The sequence below is a fragment of the Triturus cristatus genome, chromosome 1_1, assembly GCF_964204655.1.
Source record: "Triturus cristatus chromosome 1_1, aTriCri1.1, whole genome shotgun sequence".
Lineage (NCBI taxonomy): Eukaryota > Metazoa > Chordata > Amphibia > Caudata > Salamandridae > Triturus > Triturus cristatus.
In genome coordinates, this window is record NC_140579.1 from 18,745,319 (window position 1) to 18,766,097 (window position 20,779).

The window sequence follows — 20,779 nt, forward strand, 5'->3', positions numbered from 1 at the left end:
ATGAAGTATCGCAGCCTCTTCCACTTACGATAGGACCTCTGACCCGAACTACAGATTTATTGCTTACTAAATCATGTCCAGAAAACTTGCTAGGAATAAGAACGCTGAAAGCCCTAGGAGCCATAATATGTTGTTCTCCGGAAGGAGTAAGGTTGTTTTTACGTGATTTTAAAGGTCACTATGTGTCTAGAGACATGGATCCCCGACTGCAGACTTTACCTACACATCTATGGGCACAAGGCCCTACTGATGTTGGTTGCATGAATATTACACCATATCGAGTCACATTAAAGGCAGGAGTGGTGCTACCACGAATGCGACAATACAAGTTACCACCAGATGCTGTAGTGGCTTTACTACAAATCATTGACGAGCTCATTGCCCAAGGAGTAGTTGTGGAAACAGACTCCAATGTATGTAATTCACCGATAATTCCGATTCTTAAACGAACAGATCCTACGGCCCCGCCAGTATATCGATTGGTTATTGATCTGCGCGAGTTGAACAAATGCATTGTGCCACAATTTTCTGTGGTCCCAGATATCTCGTCATTACTGACAGCTATTGATTCCGAAGCGACATTCTTTACTGTAATTGATCTCAAAAATGCCTTTTTCAGCGTCCCAATAGATCCGGAAAGCCAATATTTGTTCGGATTTAGTTTAAATGGGCGTAGCTTTAAATTCTCACGCGCACCTCAAGGATTTACAGAAAGCCCCAGCATCTATAGCCAAGCACTGAAACGAGAACTCGACAGTATCCACATGCCAGTTAACACTGCCCTGCTTCAATATGTCGATGATCTGCTGATCACCGCGAGAAGCGAACCGGAATGTGAAAAAGCATCACTGACAGTTTTACAATTTCTAGCCGAAAAGGGGCACAAGGTGTCCCCTTCTAAGCTGCAATTCTGTGTCCAGCGAGTTATTTATCTTGGACACTCGCTGTCCAAGGAGGGAAGGCAGCTTACACCGGACCGCATTCAGTTAATAGCTAACATGCCAATACCCAAGACACAAAAGGAGGTGCGGGCTTTCATAGGCCTCACGTCATATTGCAGGCAGTGGATCCCTCAGTATGCATTTCTAGCAAAACCACTCATTCAGTTGACAACACAGGAGGCAGCCACATCGACTGTTCTCCCTTGGACTCAGGAACATGCACAAGCTTTTGAAAACCTAAAGAAAGCTTTATGTCAAGCACCTGTTTTAGCAACGCCATGTTACAGAAAACAGTTTACACTCTTTGTTACAGAACGCGAAGGTACTGCCTTGTCAGTACTCACACAGGAACAAGCAGGAGCACACAAACCATGTGCTTATTTTTCTAGTACATTAGATCCAGTAGCCCAGGCTTTGCCTGCATGCCTAAAATCAGTAGCAGCGACAGCTTTAGCAATCAGACAAAGCGATGCCATAGTGTTAGGACATCCATTGACAGTTCAAGTACCACACGCAGTGGAGGTTCTTGTAAATAGAACGCAAACACAACACTTGACTATAGCGCGACTTACAGGATACGAACTTACATTGTTTCAGCCACATATAGAAATCAGACGCTGTAACACATTGAATCCTGCCACACTTTTGCCAGTAATCGGAACAGACCCACTAGCTCATGACTGTATAGAAGTTATTACAATAACGACAAAACCCAGACAAGACTTAACCGATGTCCCATTGTCAGATCCAGACCTGACATTGTATGTAGATGGTTCATGTATGAGAACAAGTACAGGAGAGTTAGTGGCCGCTTACGCAGTCACAACAGATACTGAAGTCATTGAAACTAATCGTATAAATACTTTGTCAGCTCAAGCCGCAGAGCTCATCGCTCTGACACAAGCCTGTATTCAAGCCACGAATAAAAAAGTCAACATATACACTGATTCACGTTACGCATTCGGAGTTGTACATGACTTCGGCGTGCTGTGGCGAGAGAGAGGTTATTTAACTTCCCACGGTGCCCACATTCAGCACGGACCCCTCATTCATGCCTTATTAGATGCAATACATCTACCCACTGCAATATCAATTATGAAATGTAAGGCTCATACGAAGGTTACTGATATCATTTCCCAAGGCAATGATCTAGCCGACAGAACAGCTAAACAGACTGCTCAAACTCAAACCCCCGACATGACAAAGACAATAGTCCCGACACCGACACATTGTATGACAGTTAAAGATCCTACTCTTGACGTAATTGACATACAGACACATGCTACACCAGACGAAATAAAGAAATGGACTGAATTAGGAGGGATCCAAACGGATCAAGGATGGATGATGAAGGAAAAGTCTGTATGGTTCCTTCCTGATTCAATGGTCCAAGTTATAATTAACACTATACATAGTCCAGCACACCTAGGAGAAAAAGCTATGCTAGACAGCATTCAACACATTTGGTTCAATAAACATTTGCGAGCAGCAGCCAAGCAAAAGGTCCGTACCTGTATGATCTGTTGTCAGTTTAACCCAGGAAAAAGCGTTCCCGTAGAACAGGGTGGATTTCATCCTCCTAATAACCCTTTTGAAGTACTGCAGATGGACTATATCCAGATGGAACGATGTCGAGGATTCAAATATGTTCTCGTAGTTGTTTGCGCTCTGTCCCGTTGGACGGAGGCATACCCGGTTTCAGATTACACTGCCCCGACTACTGCCAAACAGTTAGTTCGAGAATTCTTCCCACGATACGGTTTACCACGTGTTGTTCACTCAGATAACGGCCAGCCGTTCTCATCCGAATTAATGAAACACGTTTCACTTCTGTTAGGATATCAGTGGAAATTCCACTGTGTTCGACACCCCGAGGCAGCAGGTCTCGTAGAAAGACATAATCAGATACTGAAAATCAGATTGTCCAAAATATGCAGAGAGAAAGGTGTCGACTGGGTAGTAGCGTTACCAGTTGCACTCTTTTACATGAGAATGGTAGCACACTCTCGAACAGGGCTATCCCCGTATGAGGTGATCTTCGGTAGACCACCAAATATGTGGGGGACGCCTATACCACGCAAAATAACTGATATTGACTGTAATATGCTGACAGATTACTTGGCTTCCTTGATGTCTGCACTACAATCTTGTCGTTCACAGGTAGCTGCAGCCTTTCCCGACAACACTGAGGTGAAACCCCATGACGTAGTTCCGGGTGATTTCGTATTTGTGAGGAATTTCGACCGAAAGACTCAGCTGGAGCCCAGGTGGAAGACACCCAAGTTGGTTCTGCTCACTACAAGGACAGCCGTGAAGATCGAGGGCCGCAAGGGCTGGATTCATTCAAGTCATATCAAGAAATTTCATGGACTATCCTCGGATATAGACATTGTGCCCTGCACTCCCTCACAGACTGATTCAAAACTTCCTTTGGTTGAAAAGACTGAAACCGAACTCTATAAACTAAAGCTTAGGCCCAACAAGTCGAGCAATTTGATTGTTTAAGTCCTCTCCAAGGTGAAGCGGTTGAATTGTCTGACATGTATCCCTTGGACCTGAGTAGAGAAAATACCCGGAAAATGTTGAAACGACAGGCGTATTGTAAATCACTGCGTAGCCACTGCATAGTGACATTATTAATTTTGTTTTTCTTGAGTCTTTTAATAATTACTGCAAGTATATTGTTGCACATATATTACCCTATTTCTAGACATGTTTATAATGTTACTGCTGAACATTCTTTTAGTGACTTACCTCCGCATGAATTGTCTTATAGACTTGCGCTGCGCAATAACACTTTCATTAGTATGTTACATCATTCCCATCAGACTAGTAATGCCACCAATTGTTGGGTGTGTGGCCGACTCCCTCCCTATCAGAATTATGAAGGAGTCCTGCCATTCTTTCCACATCCATTTACACATAATGGCTCCTGTGGAGCATGGTTTAGTTTAATCAATTCCATAGACTCAGACACAGCAGTTTACCAAGATCATTGGGTATGGGGAAACCTGAACCTAGTTTTACTCAAGGTCTGCTACCCTGACAAGGAGGGTCGCCCCAAAAGAACAGGAACTGATCTAGAAAATGAAGTATATGGATTAGGTAATTTTACACCTAATCTCATGATTCTAAATGTCGTATCCGAAGTTGAACTAGTCTTACCCACCATGTCAGTATTCCCAGCGAAGGGTGAATTGTGTGTAAGAAAGGTTGGTTCCATACATATGGGCCATAGTAAATGCACTACTATAGTAGAATTCAGTGATCAAGGCAAATCTTCATTTAGAGCTTATCGCCACTCCTACTTTATATGTGGTCAGACTGCATATATGCGTCTACCTCTAGATTGGGATGGTACCTGCTACATTGCATTCCTTTTGCCACCTGTTTTCCTAGCTCCTCCTGATTATTATAGAAATATTCATTTAGTACACAACAGAGAGCGGAGAGATCTCCCCATTGTCGATTACACTGAGACGGCATGGGACAAGTATGTAGATTTTAATAAAGGCATCTTTCCCTATATAGGTACTGTTACTAATAGCAAGCTGATACGTAGATTAACTAGAACCCTTGAAGCAGTAGTGAATGAGACTATTTCCGCCTTAGGCAATTTAACAGAAGAGCAGTCTGCTATGCGGATTGTTGTGCTTCAAAATCGTCTTGTCCTTGACGTCATCCTGGCTGATAGGGGCGGAGCTTGTCGGGTCATCGGATCAAGCTGCTGCGTATTCATACCAGAAAATTCGCCATCGGTATATAAAGCCATCACTCGCCTTCATAAGATTGTAAACCAGATACACCAGAACCCAGGCACTTGGACTTGGTCCAGTTGGTTTTGGAGTGTGATATCAGCCTGGGGATGGAGAGTTTTATCCTTCCTAGGTATTGGCCTCCTCGTACTATTCAGTTGCTGTCTATGTCTACAATGTGGACCAGCGATCTGTGGTCTGTGTGCCACATCGTGTATTCCACCACCAAGATTTCATTCGTCACGGAAGAAGAAAGAAGAACAAATGATGCTATATGAACAGATCGATGGATTGATGAAGATTGATATCTCTTAACGGGCAAGTAGGGGACAAGGAGGGAATGTGGAAATATGGATTTTTCTGGTCAGTTATGTCCCCTATCTTGGACCCCAACGGTTCTATGTGCATGTCACAAGTACATGTATGTTCCCTCCAGTTCCAGTTATGAAGACGCAAATACATGTGCGTCCACCGTCAACATGTCCTCTGTCAGATCCGCCATGAATAGGCCGGATATTCCATTCCTAAGTATGAAAGGCCACCGGCTTTATATGGTTCACTTATGCCATTTTACAGTCCAGGCAAGTAGGCCCTGATTCTGTCATCAAACTCTTCTTGCCTTCTGCCTCTGAAAGCTCCAGTCCGAGCCTGCATCTGTGACCATGAACTTTGTCTCATCCTCTGCGCGGCTCACGATGCCCGACATCAGCTTGCTGCCTGCCAAGAACTGTATTTCACCTTCGAATTATCTGTTTCACTCCTTAGCCGATGCATTCCTGTCTAGCAGCTTAAGTAAACATTCTTCCAGCTACTGAGCAAAGGATCGGCTTCTCTGTCCTCATGCAAGTAATTCATAGCCCTGTTACCATGGAATATTCCTACCCCCTCGCATTCAGTGTAGACACTTAGACGCTTGTACACGCACGCACAGTCAGTATAGAATAGATTCTGTCCGAGAGTCCTTCTTTTGTGGATAACATAGTTCTTTAAACATAGGATGTTAGATATGATTTGGGATTAGGTTGACTTGACCCCCCAGACTTTTTGTCTCCACATGTAGAGCTAAATGTCAAGTCCCCTTCGCCCCCTAGTTACACGTCAATTACACGTCATGCTGCTGCGCGCGCATCTATGCCAAGTATTATCTTATAGATCCACCTATATGTGACATCATAGCCAATTATGTTCCTTTTTACTCCTTATTACACCCATTTTTCGGTTACGCAGATAAATCGTCATTTCCTTATCAATTGTTACGCCTACTGCATTCGCTTCATTGTAATGTATGTACTATAAAAGTTACTTCTTGTCAATAAAGTATGTACTTCACTTCCTGAACCTCCGTGGTGATGGAACTTGGAGCAACCGATTATAATCGATCATTGGAATAAAGCCCATTCCGAACCTCTAATATCACGGATTCTGCCTCTCATTTTACTGAGCTATTTTATTATGTTTCTGTATCAAATTAAGTCCAGGTAAAGGAATTTTATTTACCACAACTTACACAGAGGGCATGTACCGGTATGTCAGGGTCACTTACACACAGGGCGTGTACAGTTATGTCAGGGTCACACACAGGACATAAACAGGTATGTCAGCTTCACTTACACATAGGGCATGTACAGGTATGCGAGCTTCACTTACACACAGGGCATGTACAGGTATGTTAGGGTCACTTGCACAGAAGGCATGTACTGGTATATCAGGGTCTCTTACACCCAGGGCATGTACACATATGTCAGGGTCACTTACACACAGGGCACGTACAGGTATATCAGTGGCACGTAGAAACACAGGGCATGTACAGGTATGTCAGCTTCTTTTACACACAGGGCGTGTACATGTATGTCAGGGTCACTTACACACAGGACATGTACAGGAATGTTAGTGTCCCTTACACACAGCTTTGCCATTTTTCTAAATGGCAAAGTTGGGCTAGCAGTGATCCACTGCTCTTGCGGTGTGCAAGCCAACATATTGGCCAATGAATCCTTCTCTTTGTGATTGCTCCAGGAGGCCGGGCCTCCGTGTCACTCTCCCCCTCACTGGACACAGTCATGAACTGTTCCGCCCAACCCTCTCCCATTTCATAAGAAGCAGCTGCTAATTGGCCGAAAGTAGGCCCTGGTTAAACTCCTGTCGGTTGTGTCCACAGTGGTCCGTGGCACACACCCCACATACCTTTCTTGAACCATCATCTTAGGTTCCCGGCTCTAAACCAGGTTCACCCAGGCACCATCTCAAGTTCTCTCCAATATCCCTGCAATGCTTCTGATGCTGAATCTAGGTCCCCCCCCCCCCCCCTTCATCTCACTCCCCGCAGACGTGAGAGCCACAGAGCATGTACAGGTATGTCAGCTTCACTTGCAGGGCATGTACAGGCATGATCCACACAATAAAACAAAGAGGGGGAGAAGGATACACCCTACCTCGTCCTCCTCAAGCATCATACCAAAACACATACAAAGAGGTAGGGCAATTCAACTGTCGTCTAAGTTTTGTTTATCTGGACGCCGTCAAATGGGGGAGCACACCTCATTTGTTAAAACTGCCCTCACCCACAACAATTTGTGGCATGCTTCATCATAGGGCTGCTACTAACATCTCTGCGAAGACCAACGATAGAGACTGAGCAATAGGGAGGGGTAGACAATACAACAGTGATAAAGACACAAAGGAAAAAGAAAGGATCCTATAAAGGTGCAGAAACTAGTGATTTAAAACTGACTTAGAGATATCAGTATAATCATTTTATTAGTTGATTCCCTAGTCAGAGCTAAAAAGAATTACGGATGATGGTGGTGTGAGTTAAGTACTCGCCACCCCCCCTGTCTGCATAGAGGTCGACATGTTTCAGCCGGTTATAGAATCTTTATCCGGCCTTCATCAGGACAAGAAGGATCCCTATGCTCTTTTTCTAACTAAACCCCTCTGATCTACCCACAACTTGGGTTATTACTCCACCTGGAGATTTGGAGTTGTTGGTAACTTTACTCTTCAATTTTGAACTGTGGGGGAAAAAAGAAGAGAGAAATAAAAACCCACTGTCAAACTTTACCAACATCACATATATCCACAATCACAAATGTAATTCGTGTGCTCTCCCCATAAGAACTGCGTCCCGAAACAACCCATTAGGTGCGACTACGGTGTTCCATAAAGCATGAGTGGCACTACACCCACACAAGAACAGAGCAACAATGGCTCACCTCATGATGTGTATCACATAATTTATGCGAACCACACATCAAATGCCAGTTGCATATTGTGCAAAACAAGTAAAAGCGTGCAGGAAAAACGTGCAAATGTCCGCATTCAATCAGGCCAATTAAAATATTATAGGGGATTCCTATCCCCCCTCAAATACATAATTCCTGTTATAACAATTATTCTGGTTTAAAAGCGTCTTACTTGGTTCACTCCAAATCGCCTCTTACCGAGTTTGAGTCAGATGCTAAAACTGGCAGTGTAGAAGAGGGCGACCCTCCCCCTCCCCCCTGTAGTCACACACTGTTGAGAAAGGTATTTCAAATAATATCAAACACAGCAATTTTAATCCCAATCAGAACAAGAGTCCTACAGTAAATACGTAGTCCCTACTTGTTATTATGCACATATCCACTAGAGTAAAGTTATATGCTCCGAAGTACACTATACCTCCTTATTCAAAATGGCGGCGTCCTGCCCAACTTTTACATTGTGTTAATTCAAGGGCAGAGTCATATCCCTTATACCTAAATCTTCATCGTCATACAGATATATAGATGTATAGGTATACAGGTAACCCCGAACTGTGTAAAGTGAGCCATCCCCGATAAATATTCAAAACATCCTGCGTATAATTCTCGTGGTATGTATACCGTAAGCGTGTTAATCGCCCACACACCCCAATGGCACCCCCCTGCACCTTACTTCGTCAAGGGTGGTTCGCTGCCCATACAATTCGTCTCTCACAGTGCCGCGTAGAAACGTCTTTATCCCGCTCCTTACATCTCCTAATTTCCGATCACGTGCTGCCTGCATCTCCGCGCTACGTGTTTCATACCAGGGAACACTAGAGCGCTAACCTACATTCCAGCATAATGGATCCAAACGCTCCCATAACAGAATCGAGCCAATGGAGGGCTTATCACTCCTCCATATATCCATACAAATGCCCCAGCGGAAGATATTAATGTTCCATATCATGTGGGATTCATTTAAAATACTTCCTAATCTGCATGGTGTATATATCTGATCAATATTATCAAGATATCCGAGTCATCATATATACAGCATCCTCGAGAGTATTATAATGGATGCTAATTAGGAGCATTTTAGAAGAAAACCAAGGACCTATCCCTATTGGTATGGGGCAAACAAACAAACAAAATAAGCATACGCATCCTCAATATACCGCACGTCTACTGGTCCATCAACACAATGTATGCCAGATAGTGTGTGGGGGATGGAATCTGAATTCTTACTTGTTTCCCAAGGCTGACCAGGGTATATCGTCATTCAGCCCTGTGATATGACTTCCAATGCGGTATATCCATTTCTGTTCGCATATGAAAAGGGCATGTGCTACCTCCCTCGTGGATGGTGTGAAAAGAGGTTTATCCAACACCGTCCAATAGATCTCTTCCACTGTGTGTCTTTTTTCTACATAATGTGAAGTGAGGCGTGTATTGGTCCTGGCACAGCGGATGTTACTCCTGTACTCCATTAGCCTCACTTTCACCTTTCTACACGTCATTCCCACATAGATTAAATTGCAAGGGCACTTAATGGTGTAAATAACGTGGGAAGAGTTACAATTCGTGTGTACTCTCTGGTGCCAAGGGTGATGTAAACCAACCTCCACTTCTTTCGTGTTTTTCGTTAGTTTACAAACATCCCATGCCCCACAGCGTGTGTGGCCCGTCGCTGGTATGAGATTACCAATAGCTCGAGGGGCCCCTCGAGCATTGTTATAAGTCCGGGAATGCACTAATTGATCCCTTATGTTCTGGTCTCGTCTGAATGAAAATAAGGGTTTCTCAAGTCCCAAGCCGCTCTAATTCAGTAGGCACCAGTGTTTTAAAATAATGCATTTAATCGCCGTTGAAGACGTATTGAATGTAGTGACACATATCGTGTTCTTTTTAGCTGATCTTTTTGATTTTTCCAAGAGTGCATCTCTAGGACAGTTGAAATCTCTCTTTTGCGCCCTACTCACCACTTGGCTAGGATAACCTCTCTGTTTTTGTGTGAATACAGTAGCCTCTTCCTTAAATCTACCAATTTCTGAACAGTTTCTGCGAAGTCGCAGAAACTGCCTGACAGGAAGAATCTCCCTGAGCGATTTGGGATGAAAGCTCCCAAAATGGAGTAGCCCATTTTTGTCCGTGGCTTTATGATAAACTCTGGTAGATAATTTTCCTTCAGATGGGGATATGACTAAATCCAAAAATGGGAGGTCTTCCCTGGTAATGTTCATAATAAAATGGAGGAACGGATTTTGTCTATTCAACCATTCCAGATAATCTTTTATAGATGCTTCGTTGCCTCTCCAAATTAGGAGGACATCCTCTATAAACGGTGTCCAGACACGGATATTATGTGTCCAAGGATTATCTGTGTTGAAAATGTGTCTCTCCTCAAAGAAGGAAACATACAGCCCTGCCAGACTCGGCGCGAATGCACTCCCCATAGATGTTCCATGGGTCCTTAAATAAAATGTACCTTTTTATATTCAAAAAAGTTTTTTGTGAGTGCCAATTTGGCCAGATGTAAAATAAATGGTCTAGGGGTCTGATATTGCCCATCTTGTTTAAATAAGAGTTCCTTAATCACCCTCAAAGTTTCCATTTGGGTAATATTGGTGTACAGGGATTCTATGTCTAACCCCACCAAATATTCCTCCTCCGTATCAAATTCCATATTAGTAAGGAGATTGAGGACCTCAGTGGTATCTTTTAGATACGTCCTCCTGCTCTGAACCAATGGTTTAAGAAGAAAGTCGCAAAATTGTGCCACTGGCTCCAGTATGGAACCAATGGCAGCCACAATTGGTCTCCCTGGAGGTGGTCTAGCAACCTTATGCACTTTCGGTAAAATATAAAATGCAGGTGTGATAGGATCTTTCTTTTGTAGAAAATTAGCTTCATGTTCCGTTATCCAATCATGGACGAGAGCTTCCTCTACCGCCATTGCAATATCCCTTCTTAATCCTGGCGTTGGGTCAGTTAGAAGGATTTTATCATTCCTCTCATCATTCAACAATCTCTGGCATTCTTGATCGTATACCTCTTTGGTGAGGACAACAATTGCACCTTCCTTATCAGCGGGCTTTATGACCAGATCTTGGTTATTTTTCAATTCCTCTAGGGCTTCCCTTTCTTCTCTTGTAATATTTCTAAAGGGATTATTCTGGTTTCTTCCCAGTGCCTCAATATCATGTACCACTGCTTTTTCAAAAGTTATGACTTCTTGTGGCATGATGGAATTCATGGGGGTAAAAGTAGATTTAGGTCGGAAGTCCGTGTCTCCCTTGCTCCTCTCTATCCTCCTGATCATGGAAGAAAACCTTTAGTCTTACTGATCTGAAGAAATCTGAGAGCTCTTGTCGTACCCTGAAACTATCCATTGTATTAGTAGGGACAACGCCAAGTCCCTTGTTTACAAGCAGCAACCACCATGGGCATGTACAGGTATGCCAGGGTCACTTACACAGAGGGCATGTACCAGTATGTCAGGGTCACTTACACACAGGCCATGTACAGGTATGTCAGCTTCACTTACACACAGGCCATGTACAGGTATGTCAGCTTCACTTACACACAGGTCATGTACAGGTATGTCAGTGTCACATACAGGGCATGTACAGGTATGTCTGTGTCACTTACACACACGGCATGTACAGGTATGTCTGTGTCACTTACACACACGGCATGTACAGGTATGTCAGCGTCACTTACACACAGGGCATGTACAGGTATGGCAGGGTCACTTACACACAGGGCATGTACAGGTATGGCAGGGTCACTTGCACACACGGCATGTACAGGTATGTGAGGGTCACTTACACACAGGCCATGTACAGGTATGTCAGCTTCACTTACACACAGGGCATGTACAGGTATGGCAGGGTCACTTACACACAGGGCATGTACAGGTATGGCAGGGTCACTTGCACACAGGGCATGTATACATATGTCAGCTTCACTTGCGTACAGGGCATGTACATGTATGTCAGCGTCACTTACAAACAGGGCATGGACAGGTAAGTCAGAGTCACACACAGGGCATGTACAGGTATGCCAGAGTAACTTGCAGACAGGGCATTTACAGCTATGTCAGGGTCACACACAGGGCAGGTACAGGTATGCCAGCTTCACTTACACACAGGGCGTGTAGAGGTATGTCGGCTCAACTTACACACTGGACATGTACAGATATGTCAGCTTCACTTACACATAAGGCATGTACAGGTATGCCAGAGTAGCTTACACACAGGGTATGTACAGGTAAGTCAGGGTCACACACACACAGGAAGTGTGCATGTTTATCAGCTTCACTGTCCAGCTGGTTCTGAGGGAGATGAGACATAGAAGTCAGAACCAGCTGGACCTTCACTAGTGTCCGTTGTATTGAGGAAGTTGAGACTTAGAACTCCATACAACGGACACTAGTGAAGGTCCAGCTGGTTCTGAGATGAGACTTGGAACTCAATACAACGGACACTCGTGAATGTCCAGCTGGTCCTGAGGGAGATGAGACCTAGAACTCAATCCAACGGACACTAGTGAAGGTCCAGCTGGTTCTGAGGGATGAGACTTAGAACTCAATACAACGGACACTAGTGAAGGTCCAGCTGGTTCTGAGGGATGAGACTTAGAACTCAATACAACGGACACTCGTGAACGTCCAGCTGGTTCTGAGGGATGAGACTTAGAACTCAATACAACGGACACTAGTGAAGGTCCAGCTGGTTCTGAGGGATGAGACTTGGAACTCAATACAATGGACACTAGTGAAGGTCCAGCTGGATCTGAGGGATGAGACTTAGAACTTAATAAGGATGTCCGTCCTTTAACTGGTAGAATCAAAATCAATAAAAAAAGACTGTCATCTTCTTGTATTCCAGAGACCTCTGCAGATAGTTTGCGATGATTCTTGTCCCTTTCCAGAGAACAGTGACCTTTTTCTGCCCTTTTAAAGTGGCTTCAAGAAAATATGGAAAAATAGTCCAAATTCGCCTATTATCGACTGCCCAAAATGTGTTTTTAGTAACACTTTCTCAAAATTAAAAGCAGGTTCTACAATGAGGTGATTTGGGATCCCACGTTGCCCGATTATGGCCATGATATAGATTTTCCCGGAGGAGAACTTGGATTACAGGCAAAGACCCATTCCATCTGAGGCCTCGCAGGAGACTGTGTTGATCCAGTGATATGAATTAGCAGATATTAAGGCACAAAGAGAATTGTGAATGTGTTTCAGCCGCTGCTGATTCTCATAATGAACCTTCTTCTTTGCTTCCTCTCTAGAGCCCTCTCCTGCTGTGACCAACCCCCCATATACCATCACGACTGTGGCAGGTGAGAAACTCCAGCCCTATCTCAGCGCAAACCCAAGAAAAAGATTCTCTGGTCAAATTCCTCTTGTGTACGAGATCATACGTGTACTAGTTAAAATGCTAGTAAATCAGTTATCTTGCCTGTGTCTAGAGTGGTCTAAATACTCCCTTATAATACTCCCACCAGCCTCCAGTGCTGGATTAAGGCTCCTCGAAGACTCTTTACTACTCCTAATTCCTCTATGTATTAGTATATTTTGATGAAATAATATAGTAAACTTATTGTGTCTAGAGTAGTCCACGATGCACCCTTATAAGACTCTTCTTGCTACTCTGAAGCTCTTTGTAGGCTTCAGCTTGATATATTTTGATGAAATAATGCATCAAACTAACTGTCAGCATTTTCCCACTTTTGTGATAAATCAGACATTTAAATGGTTCATGGCAGCTGCCAGTTTGCGTGAATGAGGGATAATGTTGTTTAGGAATGCGAGATTATATGAAATTCCGCCATTTTTGGAAATGTTTTTAAAAACTTGCAAATCCACTTAAAGCGCACAATTTCTTCCTCAGGCAGACTTTATGAATTTTGCAATTAAGCTCTCTGAGATCGCTCACACTGACCTCTGCCATATTACTCTCTCTCCTTGGTGTCTTTGTCACCAGCTGCTCGGTCCCTGCAGCGCCATCTCCCCAACCAAGTCCCTTGCATGCCCTTTGCCAACATTCAAATGGTATACTTGCAAACCTGCAAAGAGTGAAAGAGCTGGTGAGTAGCTCGCCCAATAATGGGGTGCCTCATTCATAGCCTGCTGGGAGCTGGGGTAAGTGCTGGACAGAAAAGGCAATGGGACCTTGACCCCACAATACAGAAGGAACCCTTGTGTACCATGTACCACCCACAGCCTGCCAGGAGCTGAGGTAAGTGCTGGACAGAAGAGGCAATGGGACCTTGACACCACAATACAGAAGGAACCCATGTGTGCCCATGTACCACCCACAGCCTGCCAGGAGCTGGGGTAAGTGCTGGACAGAAGAGGCAATGGGACCTTGACACCACAATACAGAAGGAACCCATGTGTGCCCATGTACCACCCACAGCCTGCCAGGAGCTGGGGTAAGTGCTGGACAGAAGAGGCAATGGGACCTTGACCCCACAATAGAGAAGGAACCCTTGTGTACCATGTACCACCCACAGCCTGCCAGGAGCTGGGGTAAGTGCTGGGTAGAAGAGGCAGAAAAGAAAAGGCATAGCACAGAGCTGGTGGTTCTCTCAGCTCTTAAAGATCTCAGGAGACTTGTGCAGAACAGTTTTCGGCCTCCGGTTCTGTGGGGTGCCGCAGCCTTCAACACCATCGTATGAGGTTCTGCTCGAAACTCTTACAAACCTTGGCCTTTCCAAGATGGTCCTTAACTGGAGGAAATTGGTGGGTCAGATATATCTGAGTCTATAGTATCTTCACACTTTTCACAAAAAACACAATTTTGAGTTGTGGTATCCAACTGATTTATTTTTTCCCCCCTTTCTTAAGTTTCTATTTGTGGTTGCTGCATATACAGAGCCACTTTCTCACAGCTGATTTTTGGTGAATATTTTAAGATTTGAAAAGTCCACACTTTGACTAGCTTTTTCCTGAAATTTCTAATATGTTATCCTATGAAGAAAATAGAGTTATGGGTTTAAAGGTAAGTACTCGACTGGCAGAGTTGAGGTTCTGGGCATAGACTCAGGTGTCCCCCAGGGTCAGGTAGGTACAGTTAGTTCACCCTCAGCGACACTAGGGCGGCCGGGTGCAGAGCGAGTTAGACCCAATGTTATCCTATGAGGGATAGGGGGGGCCTTGGTTGGTGGCTGCTGACTAGCAAGCCACGCGGCTGTGGGAGCTGGGCTCCTGGTCACTTACTCAGGGCAAGTGGGGAAGTAGATAGGTGTAGAGGTTGCACTGCCAGGGCTGGGTGCAGGGTGCTTTTGAGCCTTCGGGCGCTCGATTGATTTCAATGGGAAATTTCCGGTTTGGAAAAAGGCTGCAAGCTCGGGGACAAGGATTCTTCAGGTGCCACCACCACTTCGAGAGGTAAGTTGGGTAGTTGGAGGATAGGTAGGTACCCCGGGAGTGGGCACAGGGGGCCGCGGGGTGCCGCGTGCAGGGGTGCCTTTTGGTGTCGGAAAATCTTACCCTCTGTTGATCGCGGTAGGGGGGGCACCTTGTTCTGAGGCTGCAAGCTTCTTCAGGAGGGTCGAGGGAGGTCCTTGGGTGTCAGACTCTGGGTCACAGTCGCCGTGGGTTCGTCCTCTGGGTCTTTGTTCACTCCGGCACCGGCCAGGCTTGGCTGGTCCAGTGTGCTGGGTTTGCGGTTCCGGGCTGCTGCCAGGGATTAGAAGTGAGTTCTTGAGTAGAGCCTCTACTCATGGGACTCCCAGGGGCTTAGAGTTGAAGGGTAGCCAGGTCCTCCGGGGTTTGTGAGGTTGCTGGCCACAAGAGATGGCGCGTTGGAGCAGGAGCAGGTTCGAGGGTCGACAGGCGGGTAGGGCTGGGGCCAAAGCAGTTGGTGTCTTCCTCTTTTCAGCAGCTGCAGGGCAGGTCTTCTGTCTTCTTGCTCCTCTTTGTAGTTTGGAATCTGGGGAAGGAAGGTTAAGGGTGCCCCTAAATACTAGATTTAGGGGCGTTACAGGTAGGTGAAGGGCAGGGACCAATGGGTCCCTGTCCTGGGGTGGGTACACCCCCTATCCTGCTTCTCTCCTGTGGGAGGGGGGCAGTAGCCTAATCCTGATTGGCTAGGGCCTCCCATCTTCAAGATGGCGAGAGCCCGCGGATGTGCTTCACCTCGCCTCACCTGAGGGGTGGGGTTGGCAGGCTGGCACATCCCCTGTCCTTATTTGGGGTTTCCGGCCAAGCTTCCCGCCAGAGTGGGGGGTTGCAGTGGCCTGGGGAAACTCAGAGGCGGCATGCCTTTGAAGCTTCCCCCTGCCCATCCTGGGGGAGGAGATTTAGCACCTCACCCAGGATGTGCATTGTTGCAGGCCCAGGCGAGCAGGGGCTCTCCTACCCAGGGTCCAGCAACATGTCTGCTGTGTGGCAGCCTGGGCAGCCTCAGAACAGACGTGGATTGTAGGTTAGGTTTTAGGGGGCATCTCTAAGATGCCCTCTGGGCTGCTTGGTACATTAAATCCCACACTGGCATCAGTGTGGGTTTAATGTGCTGAGAAGTTTGATACCAAACTTCTCAGTCTTCTGTGGAGTTCGTGTTTGACGAGCTCTCAGAACCATGTACTCTTAAAGGTCAGCACTGCACTTACAGTGCCCAGGAATGGACCTGGGTACTGTAGAGGCACTGGGCTCTTGCTCCTGTGTCCACACGATTGGCATAGGGCACCCAGCTAGAGGGGTGGCTGAGGTATGCCATGGCAGTGTAAGTGATGGGCATGGCACACAGGGATGTGTGCCATGTCGACTCTTTGGTTTGTCTTGCACCCAGACACTCAGTCTGCAAGGGCAGGGTGTGTGTGTTAGGGTACAGGGCGTCTAAGGGTGGCACAATGAGTGCTGCAGCCCTTAAAGGCCTTCCCTGGTCACAAGGCCCTGTGTACCTAGGGTACCATTTACCAGGGGCTGACATGTGGCCAGGGTTTGCCAATTTGGGGTTTGTGTTTTTAGGGAAGGAACATAGGCCCTGGGCACCTGATTAGCAGGAGTCCAGGGTACACTCAGTCAAAGTACATTCAGCAAAAAGTTGGGGCATACCATGCAAGAAAGATGGCACTTTCTCACAAGACCTAGAACTCAATACAACGGACACTAGTGAAGGTCCAGCTGGTTCTGAGATGAGACTTAGAACTCAATACAACGGACACTAGTGAAGGTCCAGCTGGTTCTGAGGGAGATGAGACGTAGAACTCAATACAATGGACACTAGTGAAGGTCCAGCTGGTTCTGAGGGAGATGAGACATAGAACTCAATACAACGGACTCTAGTGAAGGTCCATCTGGTTCTGAGGGATGAGACTTAGAACTCAATACAACGGACACTAGTGAAGGTCCAGCTGGTTCTGAGGGATGAGACTTAGAACTCAATACAACGGACACTAGTGAAGGTCCAGCTGGTTCTGAGATGAGACTTAGAACTCAATACAACGGACACTAGTGAAGGTCCAGCTGGTTCTGAGGGATGAGACTTGGAACTCAATACAACGGACACTAGTGAAGGTCCAGCTGGTTCTGAGGGATGAGACTTAGAACTCAATACAACAGACACTAGTGAAGGTCCAGCTGGTTCTGAGGGAGATGAATCTTCGAACTCAATAAGGATGAAAACCCTCAGAGTGTCCATCCTTTAACTGGTAGAATCAAAATCAATCAAAATGTATTCCAGAGAGCTCTGCAGATAGTTTGTGATGATTCTTGTCCCTTTCCCGAGAACAGGGACCTTTTTCTGCCTTTTAAAGTGGCTTCAAGAAAATATGGAAAAATAGTCCAAATTCGCCTATTATCGACTGCCCACAATGTGTTTTTAGTAGCACTTTCTCAAAATTAAAAGCAGGTTCTACAATGAGGTGATTTGGGATCCCACGTTGCCCGATTATGGCCATGATATAGATTTCCCCGGAGGAGAACTTGGATTACAGGCAAAGACCCATTCCAACCGAGGCCTCGCAGGAGACTGTGTTGATCCAGTGATATGAATTAGCAGATATTAAGGCACAAAGAGAATTGTGAATGTGTTTCAGCCGCTGCTGATTCTCATAATGAACCTTCTTCTTTGCTTCCTCTCTAGAGCCCTCTTCTGCTGTGACCGACCCCCCCCCATATACCATCACGACTGTGGCAGGTCAAAGTAATTTATTGTATTGATTATTTAAAATCTTACAACAGTAAAAAAAAAATTATATATATATATATATATATATATAAGGAATCAAAAAAAAAATTATATTCTTAGTATAAAGTCACATAAAATTGCATTACATGAGCTAACTTAATCAATTAAATATTTGCAATGGATGCCTCACCGAGTTTCTTTTCAACTAAAATTAGGAACTTTACAAAGGAAACATTTAAAATAATATCGTCTGGAGCCATACATTTGATCACCGCCTGCCTGCAGGACCGTATGCTGCGTGAATTAAAATGGGCCTTAAGCAGTCTTTTTCTTTCTTGTAATAGTTCGGGACAAATACATAGTAAATGAGAAATGTCTACATTTTGTTTTGGTTTCTTGAAATTCCCATGGTGGAAGATGACATAACCCAGGCATAGATGCAGTTTTATTAATAATTTTCTTAAATGATAACTTAGTTGTGTTCATCTCCCATATTGATGTAATTCCAAATACTTTAATTGCCTCACTAAGATAGCCAGCACCCGCGGAGTTAGTGTCCCTTAGAATTTCTGACCATAAGAGCTGGGAAATCTTGTTATGTTGATCAGTTTTTATTCGATTCCAAATTTTTATAAAATGTCCTTGCCTTGCAAATTCTTGATTGGTAAGGCCAAACTCCAACCTTATTTGCGAAGGAGACGCATTCGTTGGGAGATGAAAAAGCGCTCTGTAGACTCTGGTTATGGCTTTGTTCAAATTGACGCTGTCATTACCCATCACCACTTCGCTGCCATATGTGATCGCGGGTAATAGTTTTGCACCAACTATACTTAGAAGGGGGCCATAAGTTAGGGTGGGTAAGGACTTCTGGATAGTTCTAAAAGCTGAAATTAAAGTGTTGGCTTTTCTTTGCGACTCTTTGATGTGTTGATGGTAGGTGCCCTTTCCATCAAATAGTACGCCGAGGTATCTATAGACCTCGACTTGTTCCAGTTCTATGTTTTCCATATACCAGCGGCTTTTGTATTTAAGCCTACTATTTTTGGCAACTACCATAATTTTGGTTTTGGTCTCGTTTATAACCATCCCATTCTCATTTGAATATATGTAAGTCCTTCTAATTAATCGCTGTAAGCCCACTTTTGTGTGGCTCATCAAAATGACATCATCAGCATACATCAGATTCGTGAGCCTCATTTCAGCCAGTTTCGGAGGATGTGCATTTTCTTTATCTAAGATTAGAGGTAGGTCAGCAAGAAACAGATTAAAAAGAAGGGGAGCTAGCACACAGCCTTGCTTCAGGCCTTCATTCGCTGGGATCTCCCTTGATAAAGTACGACCATCCCCCATCCTCACACTCGCCCATGTCTCTGAGTATAAAAGACATTATTAACTTAAGGAGTGGAATTGGGATTCCCATTTTTTCTAATTTTTTCCAAAGGAGATTTCGGTTGACACAGTCAAACGCCGATTTAAAATCTATAAAACAAAGATACAAAGGTTGTTTTGACCGAAGAGACTTGTCAATTAAAAGTGCAAGAATCATTATGTTGGTAGTAGTACCTAATCCTTGAATAAAGCCTGTTTGGTTTACGGGCATTATTTTTTCTTTCATCTGCCATTCTGTTAATTTCGTAAGTATTATTCTGGCAAAAAGCTTAGCGTCAGTATCTTGTAATGTGATCAGTCTGTAATTTTCAGGCCGAGCCCAGTCACCTTTTTTAAACATGGGCCTTATTAAAGAGCCGCGCCATGACTTAGGTACCGTTCCTGTCCGAGCAACTTCTAAGTATAATTTTGCTAGGATGGGTGCCCATAATTCTGGTTTTTCTTTGAGGAGTGCAAACGGAAGCCCTATCCACCTGTGGCAGGTGAGAAACTCCAGCCCTATCTCAGCGCAAACCCAAGAAAAGGATTCTCTGGTCAAATTCCTCTTGTGTACGAGATCATACGTGTACTAGTTAAAATGCTAGTAAATCAGTTATCTTGCCTGTGTCTAGAGTGGTCTAAAATACTCCCTTATAATACTCCCACCAGCCTCCAGTGCTGGATTAAGGCTCCTCGAAGACTTTTTACTACTCCTAACTCCTCTATGTATTAGTATATTTTGATGAAATAATATAGTAAACTTATTGTGTCTAGAGTAGTCTACAATGCTCCCTTATAAGACTCTTCTTGCTACTCTGAAGCTCTTTGTAGGCTTCAGCTTGATATATTTTGATGAAATAATGCATCAAACTAACTGTGTCAGCATTTTACCACTTGTGTGATAAATCAGACATTTAAATGGTTCATGGCAGATGCCAGTTCGCGTGAGTGAGGGATAATGTTGTTTAGGAAGGCGAGATTATATGAAATTCCACCATTTTTGGAAATGTTTTTAAAAACTTGCAAATCCACTTAAAGCGCACAATTTCTTCCTCAGGCAGATTTTATGAATTTTGCAATGAAGCTCTCTGAGATCGCTCATTCTGACCTCTGCCATATTACTCTCTCTCTCTCCTTGGTGTGTTTGTCACCAGCTGCTCGGTCCCTGCAGCGCCATCTCCCCAACTAAGTCCCTTGCATGCCCTTTTGCCAACATTCAAATGGTATACTTGCAAACCTGCAAAGAGTGAAAGAGCTGGTGAGTAGCTCGCCCAATAATGGGGCGCCTCTTTGATAGCCTGCCGGGAGCTGCAGTAAGTGCTGGGCAGAAGAGGCAATGGGACCTTGACCCC

The 20,779-nt window shown here is 44.7% G+C and overlaps 1 protein-coding gene across 1 annotated transcript in view; it reads left to right on the plus strand.

Moving 5' to 3' along the window:
- LOC146869164 (uncharacterized) overlaps positions 1 to 20,779 on the plus strand; it is a 70,702-nt gene that overhangs the window by 13,457 nt on the left and 36,466 nt on the right. The window contains exon 3 of the mRNA XM_085653424.1: positions 13,213 to 13,263. Coding sequence (XP_085509550.1) covers positions 13,213 to 13,263 — 51 coding nt within the window. The remainder of the gene's footprint in view (positions 1 to 13,212; positions 13,264 to 20,779) is intronic.